Source organism: Semicossyphus pulcher, unplaced genomic scaffold (assembly GCF_022749685.1).
Source record: "Semicossyphus pulcher isolate SPU_LCO1_2020_fin unplaced genomic scaffold, fSemPul1.0.p SCAF_16, whole genome shotgun sequence".
Taxonomy (NCBI): Eukaryota; Metazoa; Chordata; class Actinopteri; order Labriformes; family Labridae; genus Semicossyphus; species Semicossyphus pulcher.
In genome coordinates this window covers 12,820,195-12,840,661 of record NW_027211670.1, presented here as the reverse complement: position 1 = coordinate 12,840,661, position 20,467 = coordinate 12,820,195, and the positions used below count along the sequence as shown (strand labels likewise).

Sequence of the window (20,467 nt, the reverse complement as noted above, 5' to 3'; positions counted from 1 at the left end):
ACTGGCACAATCAGGTTGGAGCTTAAGCTAACAAGTAACATTTCATACTTGTTTAGCAAACAAATCTTTATAAAAGATGTTTGTTGAATCATGGTGACTTTGTATTGATTAAAACTCAATAAACATGAGCATCGTGTTAGACATGAGTTTTCCCTTCCCGGTCCTAAAATGTAATAAAAGGAAAACCACCATGCAGTCATGAGCCAGATATGATAAAATACAGTAAGCTATCATGAATGTTGAATGAGTATGACATTTAAAACAAACACTAGTTTATCTCAATATACAGAAGCTTATTATAGTTGTTGTTCAGTAACACCAGAGGGGAAAACTGTGATCATTTATGATGTTTAACTTCCTTCTCATGATTCCAAATGGAGAACATCAGACAACCTTTTCTTTCACATACCTCACTTTTATTGGGTTCTGCACCATAATATGAGACCATAAATACCATCGCTACTTCGTGTTTTTTTTTAAAGTGTTAGTGATGCTTTTCTAAGCGCAGTTCCTTACAGTTCTCAACCACAAGGAAGCTATAAATGCCGCTGACCCCAGAGACAGTGTGAAGAAACCAAAAGCAAATCTACTTCGCTGTGAAACCTCCCCATCTGAAGAAACTAGACTGCCATTTTCACTAAGAATTCATCAAAATAATCTGTTTTTTCAGAGAGTTTTTAAACACATGCATCACAAATCTAGACAATCATGCGCCTAAAAGTGGCAGAGATAAAAATACAGGCCTGATAAAGCAATTACCGACAATAAATATGTAAAACTGACACACTTTGACCGTTAATAAGGAAGTAACAGGCGGGACAAAGGTCTCTGTGGTTGTACAAGGCCAAAAAGGAGAAGCAGCTATATACTGAGCCACTTGCTAATGTGAGAGGAGACCAGAGGTTACAGAGGGAGGACATGGTTAAGAATTAAAAGTCAACACCTCTGGAATAAAGTTAATATTGGACTGCGTCAGCAAGGGCACAAAGTAATTTCTTTGGTGTTGTTTTTGTCAACACTCCAGTGGCTGTTCTGAAAATAGAAACTTGAAGTTTAACTCGGGACTACAAATGAATTTACCAACTTCATAGTCTGCGCTTAGCTTAAAAGTTCTAACCGTGATGAAGCCTTTATCTTTCAAAATCACCTCAGACCGGCTGCTGCTGTGCGTCTTCCTGAGTCTACTTTGGGTAAGTGTTTTTTTTTAATCTTCCGCTTCGATGGCAAGATAGATAGCGTCAGATAGTGTTACCCTCAACAAAAGGAAACCATCGGGTCAAAACCACAGGGAGGATTCAATGCATGATATGTGTCATAACAATGCTTTAACAGTGGAAACACATTGTCTGAAACACCAGCAGCTGAAAAGACTTGCACAACGTAAGAATGAAGGACTTTTTCCGATTGTGAAATTTGAAAATGTAAATTCATTCTTTCTCGGCAGCAGTAACCTTTTCTCACCGACTTCCTCAGAGGAACTTAAGTATGAATGAGGAAATAACTTAAAATAAAACATTTACAGATGTGCACATTCAGCATTTGTCGTCCGGTTTATTGGATATATTTAAGACCAAGTGCTGTAGCTCGATACTGATTTGTATTATAGTCCATATTTATTATAAGATGTACATTTTTTATTTTAAAATATGGTTCAAAATGTAGCAAATATCTTTTGCAATCGATCTGTAATCGGATGGTTGTGTTTCTCTTTTTGCCAGCTCTCCTAGCTTGTCTGCGGCGTTTAATTTTGGAGGTAGAAGTACAAAATGCTGAAACAATTTTAAGATGTCTGTATCTCCCTTAGATTTGTCTTTGTTTTTCTCTAAACCTCCCTGTGAGGCTGCTGTTGAATGTGTATTAAATACAATATGACATAGATACTGATAGAACGATTAACATTATTTTAAGAGACTCCGAGATTACAATCGCACTTCAGGCAATTTATAACTGTCTGTTTTTAGGGTGTCAGTGACTCCAGCACAACGTCAGCACCAGTCACAACGGTGGCAAGAGCAACAGTACAGCCAACCACAACACCGACAGCCCCTTCAACTACAATTCCACGTAAGTGTGAGCTGCTGTCCTTTTGTCTTCGTATGGTGACATTTCTATTATCCACAACATGATAACGCAGACAATCCTGTATGATGGTTATTTAGGTTAAAGTCTTTTACTCTAATTTAACTGTCATCTGTTCGTTTTCAGCCCCTAAAAATGTCAAGGAAGTTAATGTGTTGAACAAAACTGAGAGCAATATAACTCTCACGTGGGACAGTGTCGACGGCATCTCAACATACTTCCTGAAATATACTAACAATGACAAAGACGTGGAGAGATCTATCAGTGACACAGGGCCAAATGTTGAAGTAGAGGTCACTGCTCTGACCGCTGGGACAAAGTATAATTTCACTGTCATCACTACGCGTGGTGGACTCAACAGCAGTGGATTTACATTTGAGGAATTTACCTGTAAGTAACCTTTGATACAGCAATATACATTTTAAATCAACCATTCTGCTCGGCAAACAAACTGCAAAGATTTACGGAGGTATTTAAATCTATAACTTTCACAGTGGGTCCTGTTCATTACATGTACAAAGTAAAACTTACAATAGCCAATAAAGACGTGATACTTTTATAGATTTAGGAGGACTGACTGATTGCCTTTCATTTGCATCCTAGCGCCACGTAATGCAGAGGCTTTCAAGGCAGTAGATCAAAGTGAGACCAGTATAACTCTGCAATGGCATAAAACGGAAAACATCCTCTATACACTCAAGTTCGGTGAAAAAGAGCAAAACTTCACTGTATCAGCGGAACATCCAGTGATACGGATAATCTCAGAACTCACAAATACGAATAAGTACGACTTCACCCTCTTCACTGTGTTTGAAAATGTCAGAAGCAGCGGAGTAAACACCACGGCAGCTACTGGTAAGAGAATGATTTTCCTCCCAACAATGCAGCTTATTACTAAGATAAAGACGGCACAAAAAAACAACTGTAAACAAAGTTTATTAAGTAATTTATTAAAATCACATTTTGTAACATGTCTTTTTACACCCTAGCTCCTCCTAACCCCGAGCCTACAACCAGAGCCAGGGCAGAGCTCTGTCACAATATCTAATTTAAAGTTTTTGAGTAACTTGTGCACTCTTAAAGATATAATCTCAAATTTCATGTAAATAAATGTCTGTTAAGTCACTATCTATTGCTGAATGACGTAACACAATGGTGATTGAGCCTATGGCCCACTGATGAAAGCTTTTGCATTTGCAGTATATCGTATTATTATGGACTGGGTGCCTGTGGCGACATTCTCTCAAAAATCACAAGCGGCGCCCAGTTAGTGACGCGTTTTCCATCAGCCAGCAGTGGTTGGTCTGCCAGAGAGGGTAGGCGGAGCTAAGCGGCTGCTTTTCCAGTCTCTGCAAGTGTTGCGAGTAAACAGTAATCTACTATGGCTGAACAAACAAAGAAAAGATCGATGACTACAGATACAACTTCAGAAAAAGAAACAAATTTGACGCTCAGATGAAGGCAAACAGTCTATAAAGGAAAGCGGCCGTCAGCAAGGAAAATCAATCAGTTACAACCGGAGCCAACCGTGGACGTCTGGTAATCTGGGACGTATGCACCTGCAATTGCCTTTTATCTCCATTAAGTGCCAACAAATAGAACGAAACAGAGAACTTAGAGATTCTATCTTTAATGTTTTTCCTGAGTGTTCCTGATAACATTTTCATCAAATGCAATTTATAATTTGTTTAAATCATTGCAGAAAAAATACAATTTCACAAAGAACATCCAGTCATTATTTCAAAATCTAACTTCCTAGCTCCTCGTAACGCAGAAGAGTTCAAATCAGATGGACAAAATGAGACCAGTATAACTCTACAGTGGAAAAAAGTGGGTGCCATCCTCAGTTATACACTAATGTACAATGACAACAACATAAGCGTCTCTGCATCAGCAGAAAAAGAACTAGTAAGGCACGGAATCCATAACCTCACAAGTGGGACTAGATATGATTTCAGTCTCTTCACTGTGTTCGAAGATGTCACAAGCAGTGGAGTAAACCACATCGCAGTCACTGGTCAGATGTTTTACCTCTTTAATAGGCCTACAACAAAAGCCTGGTGAACTCTGTAACAACATTAAATCCAAGCCTCCCTGTAACAAAGTGCTGTTGCTCTCTTAATACTCATCTCTTGTGTTTCTTTAAATCCTAGCTCCTCGTAACACAGAAGAGTTAAAAGTAGTTGATCAAAATGAGAACAGCATAACTCTGCAGTGGACAAAAGTAGATGACTTGAATTATACACTTGTGTACGGCGAAAACGAGAGAAACTTCAGCGCATCAGAGGAACATCGAGTGACAATCTCAAATCTCACACATACGACAAAATACAACTTCACTCTCTTCACTGTGTTCGAAAATGTCAGAAGCAGCGGAGTACTCACCCCTGCAGCTACTGGTGAGAGAATATCATTTCTTCTAATGTACCAATATTGATATAATATTTTTGACTGTTGCTAAAAACATATGGAAATTGAATCAGACGTATTATTTGTAACACTTTCTTCTTCATGTCTTTTTACATCCTAGCTCCTCCTAACACAGAAACCTTTGAATCAGCGGGACAAAATGAGAACAGCATAACTCTGCAGTGGAAAAAAGTTGGTGACCTCCTCAGCTATGCACTTGAGTTTAAAGGAAAGGAGATAAACGTCTCTGCATCAAAGGAACAAGACCCAGTGACACACACAATCCCAGATCTTATGAGCGGGACGAAATACGTTGTCCGTCTCTTTTCTCTGTTTGAAAGTATCAAAAGCAGCGGACGTGACTACACCGCAGCCACTGGTGAGATGTTTTTCTCCTGATATAGACCTAAAGCCAGAAAATCTACACAGCATTTGAAACGTATAGGCTTAATTATACAGGCTCTGAGATAAGACTGAATGTTTAAAGTTTGTTATGTTGGATGCACATTCTTTAGTAAGTAAAAGTCTTTCCTCTTCATTAGTTCCCTCGATGGTGGCTTCGGTCAATGTGTCTGAACGCTCTGTGGACAGCGTAACCCTCATGTGGGAGAACAGTAAGAAAAACTGGGGCTACCGTCTCCAAATAAATGGCGAAGATATTGAACCTGATAACTCCACAGATCTTGTGTCACACTCAGTCACTTCTCTTGACCCGGGATCAGAGTATCCATTCAAAGTGACTACGGTGTTCTTTGGACACAACAGCACTGCTTATGAAGACTTCACAGTGACAAGTAAATACATACTGACGTCGATGGATAATTTTCTGCATAAACACCAATATATTCTAAATTTGCAATGAGCCTAAAAGTCTGAATTGTTTTTTTTATCATTGCATAATGTGGAAACAAATGAAAGTATATGTCTGCAATTATTTTCTCCTTCATTTCAGAAATAAACTGTGCAAGCGAAACCTGGCATGTTACTAACTCATCCATCCGGGCAAGGGTTGAAGGCTTGTTCTCAAACGCAACAGCAACTAATGGATCACACACTCATGTCAGTCCTGAAGGTAGCGATGTGTCGTTCACTGGCCTATACCCTGGAGAGACCTACAATGTGTCTCTTGTATATGTGAAAAGCTCCAGAGTATTTCCACAGTGTGACCAAAGTGTGACAATCAGTAAGTACAAAACTGTTCTTCCATATTAGCTGAATATTTGTGTGCATTTATCGATATTTCAAGATTTGCAAAATACCTTTTATTCATATAAGAAGTTAATAGTGTTATTTAAAATAGTCCTTTATGATGACAAGGGACAGATGCAAATTAGCTTAAAGCTATAATTGTTTGTTTTAAACTGTACATGGTCCCTTTTAGCTAAAATAACTTAATAATAATAATAATCATGATAATGATAAAATCGACCTCAATCAATGATAGTTTATTAATAAGGTACTTTATAAATAATGTTTTAGATCAGTGAAAAAAGATGGCAACAAGTATAACAGATTATTCACATCTTATTAAAAACTTCAACATAAAAACATAGAAAATAATAATAACTATGTTAAAGATTAATTGATTGGTATAATACTTAGCATCAGTGAGAAGCAACTCATAAATTATTATAAAACTTTTTAAAGAGGGTTATTATGCTGTTTCATATTTTAAGACACATACTGTATATAATGTTACAATGTTGAATGTTCAGACTAAACGTGGGTGAAGTTTCAAATCTGTAGGTAAAAGTATGTTGGAGTAATCTGCTGTGAATGGCAGGTTTCACACAGTTTTTTCTACACGCTGCACTTTGTGACATCACAGCAGGCTTCGGCGAGCTGGCCAATAAGAACAAAGTGGCCTTGTAAGGGCGGGGTTCCTAAAAGGGACAGACCTGCCTGAGTCTTTTCAGGCAGAGGCTGTATGAGGTCCTGCAGCACCAGTATGAGAAAAATTATGAGTTTTTTACACTTTAAATTATGCTAAGCTACTCCACAGAGTGAACTATGAAGCTTGAAATTAGCATAATAGCCCTCCTTTAAGTAATTTTCTCTGGCCTGACTTGTACATTATTGACAATAAAATGCACACTTTAAATGGATTTTCATCAAAGCTGTGTCTTTACTATAGACATGAAAGAATTTGTGTTGTTGTGTGTTTTTAAAAGACACTGTATATTTACACTGTGTTGCTAAGTGTTCTTGTTTTTTGATTGTATTGTAAAGGCATCTTTGCATTTGTTTTACGCAGATCCTTCAGATCTGATTGCTCACTGCGAGCACTGGGCGGCTGGTTATTCTGTCTTCATTACCTGGGGTAAACCAGCTGGTGTGTGGACTGAAGTGCAGGTGAATGTGTCTGGGAAAACTGAAAAAATACTGGACAATGAGACACAGCATATCATAATACCTGGATTCCTTCCTGCCAAAACATATCGGGTGTCTGTATGGACGGTTTCTGGGCCTAGGTGGTCTGCACCATACGTTTTTACATGTGCTACTGATCCAAGGGGTGAGTAGAGTACGCTACTCTATAAAAATACTACTTTATTCTCATTTTTTCTCATTTTTGTGCTGTTTGGTATCAGGTATATGACTTGCTTGTTGTTTTACGCAAATGAGGAAATGAAAACAGCCTCACTTTGATCTAAGAAGGAACTGCTCTGCCGAGTTGATTATCTGTTTTATGGTCCCAAGTATCTTGTTTTTGCTCCCTGTAGGAGTCATTGCAGGATCAGTGATGGGTGTGCTGCTTTTTGTTGCGCTGGTCTGTCTGGTTGCCTTCATTTTGTTAAGAAGACCAGATATTATCAGGTTGGTTGTGCCTCAGTGACTATAGTCAGATTATCTCCCTTTGAATTGCACTCAATCAGACTCAAACAGTGAACCTCAATGCTTTCTTTTCCCCAACAGCAGAAATAAGCCTTCCAATGGTGGCTCAAAACAAACTGATACAAAGTCCAAGTTAGTATTCATTTCATCATCTCCTCCTCTTGTTAGCACCACTGTCAGTCTCCCAAAATGTAGTTAAAAGAAGAAATAAGGTGTGTGAATGAGGTTAATTTGGGAAGGAATTAATAGGTTAAAAAATAGGGTATTTAAGATGTATGTGAATCTTAATCTGTATTATTTATGTATGTCAATGATTTGCCTTACATTAGGTGTACAAAGTGACACAGATTCTACTTTTGTAATTTTTTTCTCAGAGCTATTTCCGTGGAAAAGTTTCCAGACCACTTTCACCAGCTAGGTGTGGACGAGAACAGAGGTTTCAGCCTGGAATATGAGGTACTTAAAAAAGCCTATTGTGTCTCGTTCTTCCTCTTATATCCAGTAAGGCCATAAAACTGCATGCGTATAATTATATTGTCAATTGGTTTTGTGTTGACCTTTGTATCAATCACATGGCGTGTCATCTGCTCACTTTCATGCAGAGCCTCCTGCCTGTTGGCACGGAGCAGACGCATAGGGCAGCTGATATTCCTGAGAACAGAGCGAGGAATCGTTTCAACAACGTCCTGCCATGTAAGCCTGCGCTCTGACCGCCGTGTCATGCTATCACTAACAATAAAGACTCCATAAATCCACAGACTCATAACATCTGTGGATGTTTTACTTTGTTGTGGTTTAATACAGTTAAACCATCTTCTGTTTTCCCACCCTAGATGACTGGTGTCGAGTGAAGCTAACCACATCAGATGATAATGAGACATCCGACTACATTAATGCCAGTTACATGCCAGTGGGTATTACTTGACAACTGCCAATCATTTAGTAAAGCTCTTTCTGTAATCACTGTAACCCACAACACAGTGAGCACAGAAAAACTTGATTATTCTTCATACACTAAACTTAATTCACTTTGTGAATTTCTCCTCAGGGCTACAACAATATCAGAGAGTACATCGCCACGCAGGGCCCTCTGCCCTCCACGGTCAGTGATTTCTGGAGGATGATCTGGGAACAGAGAGTGAACTGCATAGTCATGGTTACTAACTGCACAGAGAGTGGAAAGGTGAGTCTTGAGATTTACAATACTTAAATGCCAGATTTTATGGGAAGTGCAGACTGAGAATACTGCGAGCTGTTGTGAATCATTTGCTTTTATGGCCGACGTTTTTTTAAATAGTGACAGTTCACATGTCCTACTGTGCGCACAAAGAACATATATTTTGCTACTTCTAACTTAAATCATCTTTAACAATAACAATAACAATAACAATAACTTTATTGATCCCCAAAGGGAAATTCACTTGTCTGGCATGTCATCTACTATTAACTGAAGAATTAAAAAGTCTGATGGCTGTGGGCACAAAATATCTTCTATATCTCTCCGTCCTGCAGTGAAGAGAGAGGACTTTAAGACCCTGTTTTGTTCTTTGTATGTATATTTTTCTAGACTAAGTGTGAGCAATACTGGCCTGGAGACAGTAAGCCTCGCCTTTGTGGAGAGCTGTCGGTCACCTTGAAATCTGAGCAGCAGGAAGCCAACTGGACCTTGAGGGAATTTACGATGAAACGTGTATGTAACATTTTAGGATGCTTTACAACTGTAACTAACATGCAGTAATTGTAAAAGTGTATTAATTAACCAGATTGGAATCATCTTCACAGAAAAACACCTCAGAGGAGCGCACAGTGAAACATTTTCACTTCACGGCCTGGCCCGACCACGGAGTCCCACAGGGCACTGAAGTCCTGATCCAGTTCAGAGGACTGGTGAGACAGCACATACAGAGAGAGGGGACCGGAGCGCCGACTGTGGTTCACTGCAGGTACAGAACAAGAGATTATTTCAAGTTTGGAATGTGACCCATCCAACAAAGGTCATATGTCATCCGAATAGCTTAAAGAGGGGGTATTGTGCTATTTCACATTAGGATGTCCGGACTAAAAGTGGGTGAAGTTTCAAATCTGTAGGTAAAAGTATGTTGGAGTAATCCCCAGGCTTCTAAGCTCAGTCTGCAGGCTGCTGTGAACGCCAGGTTTCACACAGTTTTTTCTACACGCTGCACTTTATGACGTCACAAAGTGCAGCCTCACCAAGAACGTGGGCTTGTAGGGGCGAGGCTTCTTAAAGGGAGTTTTTTTTAACTGTAAATTATGCTAAGCTACTCCACAGGTATCATAGAGTGAAATATAATGTTTGAAATTAGCATAATACCCCCCACGTTTTAATGCAATTGAAAAACTTTTATAACCTAGTTTTAATGTTAGTTGTGAGTAACTAGAAGTTAAAAGTCTAAAAGTTGATACTTCATGCTTGTGTTGTTTTTCGTGTCTCTCTTAGTGCCGGAGTCGGGAGGACAGGCACCATCATTTCCCTCGATGTCCTGCTTCAGCAGTTAGAGAAAGAGCGAGCAGTGGGCATCTACCCCTTTGTGCACAAGATGAGGCTGAGCCGACCGCACATGGTGCAAACCGAGGTAAAACTGTTTACTTTGCCACAGGCTGAGCATCCACTTCCTTTGTAAGCCACCCATGTCAGATTGGGTCTTTTCTACTCTTTACACACAGCTAGTGACACAGCAAAAGCACCGATACTACAGCATATGTAAATAATGCTTAAATGTCAATGTTGGTGTGTATTTTTATCTTAAAGAATGTGTCAAACTTTTACATTTTATAACCAAAAGTACACACATATAAAGTACACAACTGTTTTACTGTAATAAACAGTGTTAAAGTGTGTTAAACCATTGTACGCTGTGGTAAAACTGCATACAAGGAAGTGTCAGACAGAACACACTGTGGTTAACACCCGGCACACAAAGTTCTGCTTTGCAAATGACCAGAAACTGTGGTTTGTTTCTATTTTCAGTCCCAGTATGTTTTCTTGCACCACTGCATCATGGACCGTCTGCTGCCGAATGAGACGATAGAGGAGAACATTTACGAGAATGACGACATGCTGTATGTGAACGCTACTGCACTCAGGGAGTTTACAAGAAATTCTAAAGCTTAACGAGACTATCAGTTTTTTGTGCACTAAAGGATAAACTAATGTTTAAGTCAACATGTTAAATCTGGTTATAAATTGTAAATAATTTATGTTGTATATTTACTGTAAAGGTTTTTAGAGATTTGTTCTTTTCATCTTTCAAATGTGTATCATTATTATAATTATTAATATAATTGTGAGGGAAAAACAGAATGTTCGACATTACATGTAGATGCAATAAGTAAGTAAAAAAAGAATGATTCTGACTTGTACAAGAAATAAAATATTTTTATTAACAAAAGTACCTGCAAGTGTTTTGTCAAAGTCATTATGCAATCACATTTTAGAGTAAAACAAACACAGAACAGCATCAACTCGTCTCAAACTGTGCACAAATCCTACAGGAGAAGATGCTTTTTTTCTCCTAATGTTTGTCCTTAAAGGTTCAGTGTGTTGATGATCCTCTTTCCTTCCTAAAACAGTCAACACACATGTTCTGCTCACGCATCCTCCTCTGCTGTGTCTTTACTCTCTGGGTTACTGCCACTGGACACAGTGAGGAAGTAAGCATTGATGAGTTCCTGTCTAGCTTGTAACATCTCAGGCTTGATTTCAGGCTCTGCCCGCTGCTTGCCTGGATGCAGCTGCTCGATTTTACCGGCGGCAGGCGGGGGAGGCACGGAGAACTTCTTGGCGATGTTGTGCAGAACACTGCACGCCTTGATGATGTTTGACTTTTTGTCCAGAGAGCGTTCTTGTGCAAAACCGAGCTGCATCAAGCACCTGAAACGCCTCTTCAGGGAGCCGAGCGTTGTGCGCATGACGTCGTGGATCTTTGTGTGGGCCGCGTTGAAGCGGGTCTCGCTGTCGTTTGCAGGTTCTGACACAGGAGTGAGGACATGCTTGCTTAATTGGTAGCCTTTCCCACCTTTAAGAAACACAACAGAAGGCAATTAATACAGCATCAGAGAAAGAAGGCCCTTACAATGCAAAAAACAGTAATGGTTATGATGAACATTAACATGGTTTGTGGAAGGTAACAACCAGGAAGTTATTACACAAAGAGAAACTCATCTGAACATTTATATAATGACTTGAGACTAGACCCTGCAAACACCATAAATTGTATTTGAAATGTCATAAATGTGTAATTGTAAAATGTACTTTGACTGTATTGTATGGGTATCGTTACCAAACGCTAGAGACAAAGAATCAGTGTTGTTGTGTAATATGACTTCAGAAGAGTTTGTCTTTATTGATATCTAAGCAATATCACATGAGAGGGAGTGCCTATGACCGAATCACAGCCGGGCTGATATTCAGTACAACATCACGGCCTTGAGTGTGATATTGCTTTTATACAACAGTATAGTAAAAAGTAACAATCAACAACAGATTATTTTTTACTCCGCCAACTTATATAGTTCTACAACTTAACTGAAACTGGACTTTTGTTGCCAAGCAACCCAAACTCTCCTGTTACCACAGATCAGCTGTTTTTTTAAAATGAACATCTGTCTGTTTTAATGAATCATCAACCAGTGAAATAAGAGTCTGCTGTGTGATTCAGAGGTACCAGCTTGATTAATGTAAACATACACGGTCTGCTGTATTGTTAATTAACAGTATTCAGGACACCTGCTGAGGCGGAGTGATTCACAGAGTGAAATGTCCCAGTGATGTTGTGCTCTATATCACCACTCATGGAACTAACCGTTGGATAAACTTATTTCAAACATGTAATTAAAATGACAGTAGATTACACGTTTCACTACTATTTGCAGCTTGTGTAAATGTATAAAAGCAATATCACACTCGAAGTCGCGACGTTATACTGAATCTCATCACGGCTGGGATTATTCAGTACATCACTCCCTCTCATGTAATATTGCTTAATATTTAACTGAACAAGAACACTACAAATATGAACATAACCTCTTCTTCAGCAAATGGAATGTGATAATTGGGGAAAGTCAATCTGCTGAGGAAGACAATAACATACAGAAGGAAACGCAGGAAAGACACGGTAAGTGGACCTTGATTTATATTGTTTTTTTGGGGGGGTCAAATTGTCTTAGTATTTTAAACAAATACACTGTGGTGGGTGGAGTAAGTCAATCCGCTATTTGTTAAGCAGGTAGCTGATTTTGTTTTTTTAATCGAGTAACAATTATGAGGTTATGTTTGAGCTCACTTTGTACGATGTGAAGTTTCTGCTCTTTTATGTGCCTTTATTCAAATGTTTCTCTCCCACAAATTCTTTAATTAAACACCTTACCAATAACCCAGTAAGGTCCGTGTATTTCCTCCTCCATTTCCCTTCCTTTGAAAGAGGACTCCCACAGTTCCTGTTCAAACGTGCTGCCCACGCAACACTTCTCTATACTCAATATGTTTCCGTCGGAGTCACAGATGATCTGGCTCACCACTGATGTGTAACCCAGACTGTTGACAAAAGACCTGAACATGTCCTTCTCGTAGGGGGAGGCCCTGATCTTAAAGTGAGCCGCAGCCAGGACGCCCAGCACATTAGGGATCCTGCAGAACTTCTCTGTCTTTAATGCGATCTTGTTTTTGGCATCGTGGACTAAGGGGAATGAGATGAACTGGTCTGACATGCCTGCGATGACCCCGGATACAGTGCTGATGGTCGCGAGGCACTCCGTCTGGCTCTGATCGACTCTCTGCAGGACGGAGGTGGAGGAGACCCCGTGTGCATAGTAGTTCAGGGCCACCATGACCATCGCGTCCACGGACAGTGCGGGGTTCTTCTGGGCCACCGTCTTCATGCGGATGCGGGCAGCGTCTATGATGAAACAGATGCAGGGTCTGTTGAGGTGGAACAACTGGAACAAAGCTTCGTCGTCAAACTCGTCGAAACAGCTCGAAGCACCAGAGTCCGCTCCGCCATGTCCGAGGAGCTCCTCCTGGACCGCGAGCCACACCGGCAGCGCGAACGCCATTTGTTTAATGCTAAAATATGTTTTAAAGATAAACTACTATCCAAGATTACAGGATGAATGACAAAGATAAACGGCAGCCAGTTGCATGGACGTACAGTCTTCTTTGAGGTTTCCGCAGTCTGCAAAGCGGCTCTCTATCACCACCCAGTGGACAGGAATAAAAACTACAGACGAATTCAGCTTTGTTTTTAAATTGTCATAAATAAATTATATAAAGAAAATAAAATATTTTAATGAGAAATTCCTTTTCTTTCATCAATGTTTTTTCTTCTTTTCTTTCCCTGCCTTTCTATTGTTCAGCCTTTATCATTTTATCCTTTTCCTGCTTCCTAATCCTTGATATACTTCACCAGCCTTTTGGTTCATTAACTTGGTGCTTGATGATTATTACAGCACTCCCCTCTTGAAAAATATGATACTTCATGAATTTCCCATCTATGTTTCTCATGTTTCCTTGGGGATATTTTTTGCAGAAGCCTTTTAGACAGACTAGGAAGACATGCTGATCACCTTGGAATAATGATGAGTGGGAACCCTCTATTCAGAGAATACATTTTTAATATATAATTTTAAAATATATAAGTAATAACTCTAAAAACGAAAAAATGTTTAATGAAATGCTGAAGAACTAAAAGTGAGAGGAAATACAGTTAAAATACTATGTAAAAAAAGAAACCCATTAACATTTGAACCTAGGTGCCGTGATTTACATGAATATTTTATTTCATAAATCTTGTCTAATGACTTTTTAATATCTTAGATCTGAATGAGGACATTTCAAACAGGAACTAAACTACCTGATTTGTTGCAACTCCACTCGTAAATTTCTAGCCGTGAATTTAGACTCCCTTAAAATTAAAAATAAATCAGATTAAAAAACAAAAAAACAAAACAAAACATAGCTTACTTATATGATTAGGTGATGTTATCAAAAGTATAAGCACTGCACGAAACATAAATATATATATAAAAAACATGTGGTTTATTGAATATATTAATGTGCTTTCCTATACATACATTTGCTCTGACAACAGGTGCATTTGCTTGTTTCATGATATTGTGTAACATCACATATCTTATATCACCATAAACACCACATGATTTTGCTCAATTTAGACATTTAAAGCATCTGTTCATTCAGAAAATCTGCGCACCATGTTGCACTGGTGAATGATGGGGCTGATGGACGATGTCAACAATTTCACCATAATAAATCCCCAGCAGCTTCACCTCTACTCTGCCTCCAGCTGTAATTAGTTTCTGTTTGTCATAGCTTGGGCGATAAATAAAACATTTGGTTGACTTCACTTATCGAAACATCTTTTAGTCGGGGTATTCCTCCCTTGTGGCAGTCTTCTGTCCTCTGTCCTTGAGCGTACACATCTGTGACAAAAAAGGGATATTCAAAGGTGTTAGGGTCAATTTGTGACTCCATGACAAAATCCTTTTAATGCTTTCTCATTTCATGGAGGCAGAAGCATTATGAATATTTAAATTCAAATAAGTTTAAAATATATGCTATCCTAAGCTTTTAAAAAATTCCCAGGTTCATTCCGAACACTGTCCTACTTATTTTTAGCAGAAGCAATTGTCACAATGATTTCTGAGCCATTGTAGTAAAAATGTACAAATTTCAATATAATATAAAGGTAATCATGCCTCACAGGTGCATCGCCGCCTATTGTGTTAGCAAAAGTCAGCCTGCGACAACATCCCCACCTGTGAAGTTGTCCACAGAGTCCAGTGGCGCCGTGTTGTTCATGTTCACTCCAAACAGCAACACCACAGATATCATCAACGCAACCAGCAGATAGATCGGCACAGCAAGGGCCCAGTATCTACACCACATAAAACGTTCTGTTAACAGGTCATAAACTTTTAATGTTGTATGTGTTCTTCCTGAGGAACATGATTTCATTTAACAGTCAGGTGAGGGAACTCTGATCTGATGGTAATTGTGTGCTTACTTTTGAGGCCAGTAAGTGAGTCCTATTGAATGAAGCCACTCCTCTGGTATAAATGCCCACAAACAGTACAGAACTGTGGAGAGAAGGAAGGACAGTAGATGGCATGTAAGCAGGGTTTTTTGTTTGTTTAAATACCAGGGAATTAGGAATTAAACTTCCTAACACCCCATACACAACATAATAATTACAATATTCCTAACCAGCCCCAAGTGTACTAAATGCGCCTGTCTGACAACAATTGTTTGTATGTTTTTTGAAAATGTTAAGTTCATCTGTAGATTAATCATCAAAGCTGTCACAAAGAACTAAAAAATGTTTTGAGCCTAAAAAATGTCTGTGCTGTGCATTTAAGCGTAAACAGGCTATACAATTAATTTCATAGCTCTAAAAACTTTAATATATTCAATAGTCAATGAGTGAAAAGACGTGTAATTGACTTACAGAAGCCAAACTGTGAGCAAAGGTACAGGACAAACCCATAAATGGCCCTCTCAGGCAGGGGAGAGGGAGTGTTTTCCACCATGATCTAAAACCACAACAAAAACAGAGAAAGGCATGATAAAGAACGTATACAATTACACAATCAAACTATAATAAGCTTAAATTATTCGCGTAACATACCTATTAATACGTAGGATTTTGGATCCAACAGGATGTATACCAAGCCTCCTTTAAAAAAAAATGGCTAACACATATTTTCTGTCAACGCACCTAAACTGCGCGTTAGAAAAACAATATGTCCTCCAAATATACGACGCGAAATATTCGTCAGAAATGTTAGAAAGTAAAATACAACAACAGCACTGTTATCAGAAGTTGAAAGATAAACCAGGCTGCGTCTTTTCTTTTACATGTTAGCAGCAGTTGTCAATTTGTGTCCAATGTGTTACTCGGTCCTATCAGAAACTTCTTACCGAACAATAGTTCCGCAGTTGGAACACAGAGCGAAAACAAATAATTTACGTATCAATATATCATTTAAAATTGGAGTGGCTATGGATAAAAAAATGTTAGCTTAGTAGTGGGCTGTTTTGATTTGTTACTGACTAACACACGATGACGGTCCGGATGTTACGGATACATGTTTTTGCCGGACATAGTTGGCTGCTACACATGTGGGAAATACACATTTCAGCATGGCATTAGAGCACCTGAAATGTACAATTTAGCATTTTCTTAACAGTTTAAGAGAATATCTGAACGACTGAACTTCATTGGTGCGGAAAAGCGGCGAAGTCACTCTTGGGAAACATTTCTCGGTGAGACGTTGTCGACCGTTATGTTTTTAACGGTTGCTTGTAACCCATAAACGGAGCCCTGACGATCCAGCGTGGCTGAGGACGGTAAACAGGCTTTACATACATTGCTTAAATAATACAAACTGTTTATTTCTGAAAGTGGCCGTAATGTCAGTTGTGAAGAAAAATGACCATCCTACTAAAACACAACGACCAACGGCTACAGAGAAAAACAACACAGCGAAAATGAAAAGGAAGAACTGGATGAAAGAGAAGTTTAAAAAGAAAAAGTTTCCTCCCAAGAACCAAGAAAAAGCCCAAGTACAGAAAACGACGCCTCCAGAAGATGCACAACAGTTCTCTGCTAACTGGAAGGCCTTACAAGAGGTTTGTCACCATAAGAAATTACTATGTAGCATGTTAACAAGTTGGCATTTTATCTGTGTTTCCTGAAGATTGTTTCCAATTTTGCTTAACTTTCCACAGATTTTGAAGGCCTCTCAACCAGAGAAGAAGCAACCCGTGACACCGAAACAGAATGGAGCTCTGCAAAAAAAGGAGACCAAAGATAAATCTTCTAAAGATGTGTCCAAGAACGATGTCCACCTCAAGCAGACTGAAACTGGGAAAAAGGTGAAGCACAAAACTGTTCCTAACAGTGTTGTCGCAAAAGACTCTCAGGTGAACTCAAAGGCTCCAGCTGTGTCAGGGACAGGACAGCCTGCTGCTCCCAAAAGGAAAAAGGAGGATGGAAAGTCAAACAGCGAGCAAGCAGCCAAGAAGAAGAAGTCGTCTGTGGTTGAGGAGACTAAACCTACAGAGTAAGTATGCAGCGCTAACTTAAGCTAATATTTATGCCCGGATAAACTGTGGATACTAACTTCATTATGTCCTGTGCTGTTGTAGGGACGACCTTTGGTTCGATGATGTCGACCCTGATGACATTGAGGCAACGGTAGGAGCAGAAGCAGCAGAGATTATGAGGAAGAAACAAGGCATTCAGAAGAGCAAGGACACAGAGAGCGCCCTGGTTAAGGAGAAAGCCTTTGAGGGGTGAGTGACAGCAAGGATAGCATCCTTTTGTAACCCCACTTTTATCAGTAGTACATACTGAAACAAACTGCAGTGTTGTCAACATTATGCTGTAAGTAGAAAATGTAACGTCTAACTGTGGACAGAGCAAGGCTAGCTGTTTCCCCCTGCATCCAGTCTTTATGTTGAGCTAAGCTAACCGGCTAATGTATGCAGCCTTGTATATAAAGGGCAGAAATTAAAGTGGCATCAATCTTCTCATCCAACTGTAGAACAGTCATATCTCTTATGAGTTTAAAACAACATTTCTTTATTACCACAATAAAACCATAAAATGACACTTTTATTTGCATTTGATTGTGTTTGCCTTTCTGGCTTGTACATATAAATCTGACACCACAACATGCTGTGGAAAAGATTAATGGCCCAAGTCGGATGGAAAGAAAGAGCTTCCCTTTCTTAATGACTCCGGCAGGTTGACATAGTAGTCGCCTCTTACCACCTTTTTTTTTTTGCCGTTCCCAAACCGTTAGCCTCACCAGAGCCGTGGCCATCGATTGCGAGATGGTGGGAGTCGGTCCTGATGGAGAAGACAGCATCTTGGCTCGTGTTTCCCTCGTGAACCAGTTTGGGAAATGCATCTATGACAAATTTGTGAAACCCACAGAGAGGGTGACGGACTACAGGACAGCTGTCAGTGGCATCCGACCAGCAGACATCAGAGACGGTGAGTCAAAAAAAAGCTGTTAAAGAAGTCATTAAAGGCAATAAAAGACTTGTGATTAGTAGTATTCTTCCTTTACTGTTTTACCATAATGTTTGCCTCACTGCAGGAGAGGATGTACGGACTGTGCAGAGGGAGGTGGCTGAGATCCTACAAGGCAGAATAGTGGTCGGACACGCCATATACAACGACCTAAAGGTACCCTTGTTGTAACATCTAAGAGGGAACTACAATATTTGTCTAAATAAAAGTAAGCACCGACAAACTAATCTTTAAATCCTGTTTCAGATTTTGCTGTTGGATCATCCAAAAAAGAAAATCCGGGACACTCAGAAGTACAAACCGTTTAAGAAGACTGTAAAGGTACTTTTACTACTTTATTACATTTGACAAATTATGTGTAAAAATGCGTAGTTTGTAATTTGATTATTCTTTGTTCTTCAGAGTGGTCGACCCTCGCTGAAGCTCCTCTGTAGAGAAATACTCAACGTAAAAGTCCAACAGGGTGAACATTCATCCGTAAGTCATCAACACGTTCTCTATGGTTGTGTCAGACTATGTTAAAGGCACATCTTGATCTGATCTCCAATCTTGCTTCCTACCAGGTCCAAGACGCACAGGCCACCATGAGGCTCTACACGCTGGCGAAGAAACAGTGGGAGGCCGAGATTAAAGCCAGTCAGAAAAACAAAGACTCGAACAAGAAGAGCGAGAGGAAGCCCAAGTTCTCTAAGAACAAGGGCCAGAAGCGCATGGGATTATGAACTGCAAGAGGACAGATTAGCCTGGATCAGAGCAGAGGTGACTGAAATGATTAGTTTGTGTTTGTTCTTGTGAGAAACAAACCACAAGTTTTGTCATTCCAGGATGTTTAAGACTTAATTTGTTTGCCCATTTTTAAAGACTGGAACCAGACAGCTCATGTCTTCTTTGCTCTGGCAGAAGCGTCTGATCCCAATCAAGTTCAGATAGATTTCCGTCTGACCTGATTTGGGTCAGGCCAATCACAACCATTCATCTTATTAGAGGCCGATTTAAGGTCCGCTGAAAGAAACAAGATGGCTGCCGATGATTTACAACATTCTAACTTTGGTCTTGTGTAAGTATTAAACAAACTGGACTGTAGTTCAAGTTATGTACAAATGGTAAGTATGGGCGACTTAACAAACTCATGCTAAACGTCCTTGTGTTATGCTGAAGTAGAAGCCATATGAATGGATGTTGGAGCTAGCTACCTAGCCTAGCCGTGTAATGCTACATCACTGTTTTCGTCACTATTTCTGCCTTTAGTGTCCAGTGGCATTCATGACGCTGCTTGGGAGCCGAAAATGAGATCCTGACTAATTCACACCGGTCTCACAAGCCAGGCTAAACACTCACACTTGAAGTGATCTCCCTCGGCGTCTCAGGCTGTGACTCACACCAGATAAAAACGTGGGAGACTTTGGAGCCTTTATTTACACACATCTTTTCAGCCATTTCCCCTTTGACTATCTGAAGACTTCATTTCCCAACATGTTTTATTCCCAGTAGTTGGAGGCAGGTGTTCACATCATGCTCCATCCTCCATGGAGTGCTCTTCAGATCTCCAAACCGCTCGCCCACCAGCACTCAGGCATATTGCTTCTTTCACTATGGTTCCTGTGTTACATGATTTGTTGGCTTAGATCTTTGGTCTCTGATGGCATGGTTATTAATAAACTGATTCCTGGTTGCCTTATAAGTTGTATGTTTTTAAGAATAAAACATGAGAGTAATTCTTCCTACTTGGCTATATTGCAACTATTGTTTAACACATTTTGTGTAAGTGACCTTTTTGGCCTTAAACTCCTTTTTATTTCACTTTTTTGTTTTGCATTTAGCCTTTTATTGGAAATGACAGCTGTAGAGAGAGAAATGTGGGAAGAAGAGAGTGGATGACATGCACCAAATGATCAGCAAACCTGCGATCAGTGCGATGAGGACTGTAGCCTCTACATGGGGCGCCTGCTCTACCAGCCGAGCTTAACCTGCGCCACGAAACTGATCTTTTAGAGTTTTGGTCACAAGAGCAGTGCTCACCAAGTTATTTAGATATTCCATTCCGTTTTTTTATGCATCACTGCAGTGAA

The 20,467-nt window shown here is 39.7% G+C and overlaps 4 protein-coding genes across 4 annotated transcripts; 2 read left to right on the top strand and 2 right to left on the bottom strand.

The window, feature by feature from the left end:
* The first annotated feature begins 898 nt into the window (after positions 1–898).
* On the top strand, positions 899–10,730 carry LOC138594050 (receptor-type tyrosine-protein phosphatase H-like). The gene is made up of 20 exons (XM_069665145.1): positions 899–1,190; positions 1,962–2,064; positions 2,206–2,469; positions 2,683–2,934; positions 3,839–4,096; positions 4,233–4,478; positions 4,610–4,867; positions 5,031–5,282; positions 5,441–5,671; positions 6,743–7,003; positions 7,212–7,305; positions 7,405–7,455; positions 7,698–7,779; positions 7,926–8,016; positions 8,157–8,233; positions 8,372–8,506; positions 8,891–9,013; positions 9,106–9,266; positions 9,782–9,917; positions 10,313–10,730. Exons 1-20 carry the CDS (start codon positions 1,122–1,124, stop codon positions 10,454–10,456), a joined length of 3,288 nt encoding a protein of 1,095 aa, XP_069521246.1. The 5' UTR covers positions 899–1,121; the 3' UTR covers positions 10,457–10,730.
* Positions 10,719–13,554, bottom strand: LOC138594049 (putative nuclease HARBI1). The gene is made up of 2 exons (XM_069665144.1): positions 12,711–13,554; positions 10,719–11,360 (listed from the first exon to the last, which is right to left on the bottom strand). The coding sequence occupies exons 1-2, from the start codon at positions 13,393–13,395 to the stop codon at positions 10,933–10,935; spliced, it is 1,113 nt and encodes a 370-aa protein (XP_069521245.1). The 5' UTR covers positions 13,396–13,554; the 3' UTR covers positions 10,719–10,932.
* A 547-nt stretch (positions 13,555–14,101) lies between these two features.
* On the bottom strand, positions 14,102–16,249 carry pigp (phosphatidylinositol glycan anchor biosynthesis, class P). Its single transcript, XM_069664916.1, has 5 exons — positions 15,984–16,249; positions 15,804–15,888; positions 15,363–15,435; positions 15,115–15,233; positions 14,102–14,778 (listed from the first exon to the last, which is right to left on the bottom strand). The coding sequence occupies exons 2-5, from the start codon at positions 15,883–15,885 to the stop codon at positions 14,663–14,665; spliced, it is 390 nt and encodes a 129-aa protein (XP_069521017.1). The 5' UTR covers positions 15,886–15,888; positions 15,984–16,249; the 3' UTR covers positions 14,102–14,662.
* A 241-nt stretch (positions 16,250–16,490) lies between these two features.
* rexo4 (REX4 homolog, 3'-5' exonuclease) lies at positions 16,491–20,104 on the top strand. The gene is made up of 8 exons (XM_069664640.1): positions 16,491–16,987; positions 17,087–17,421; positions 17,507–17,653; positions 18,166–18,359; positions 18,466–18,554; positions 18,645–18,719; positions 18,801–18,875; positions 18,962–20,104. The coding sequence occupies exons 1-8, from the start codon at positions 16,769–16,771 to the stop codon at positions 19,118–19,120; spliced, it is 1,293 nt and encodes a 430-aa protein (XP_069520741.1). The 5' UTR covers positions 16,491–16,768; the 3' UTR covers positions 19,121–20,104.
* The last annotated feature ends 363 nt before the right edge of the window (positions 20,105–20,467 follow it).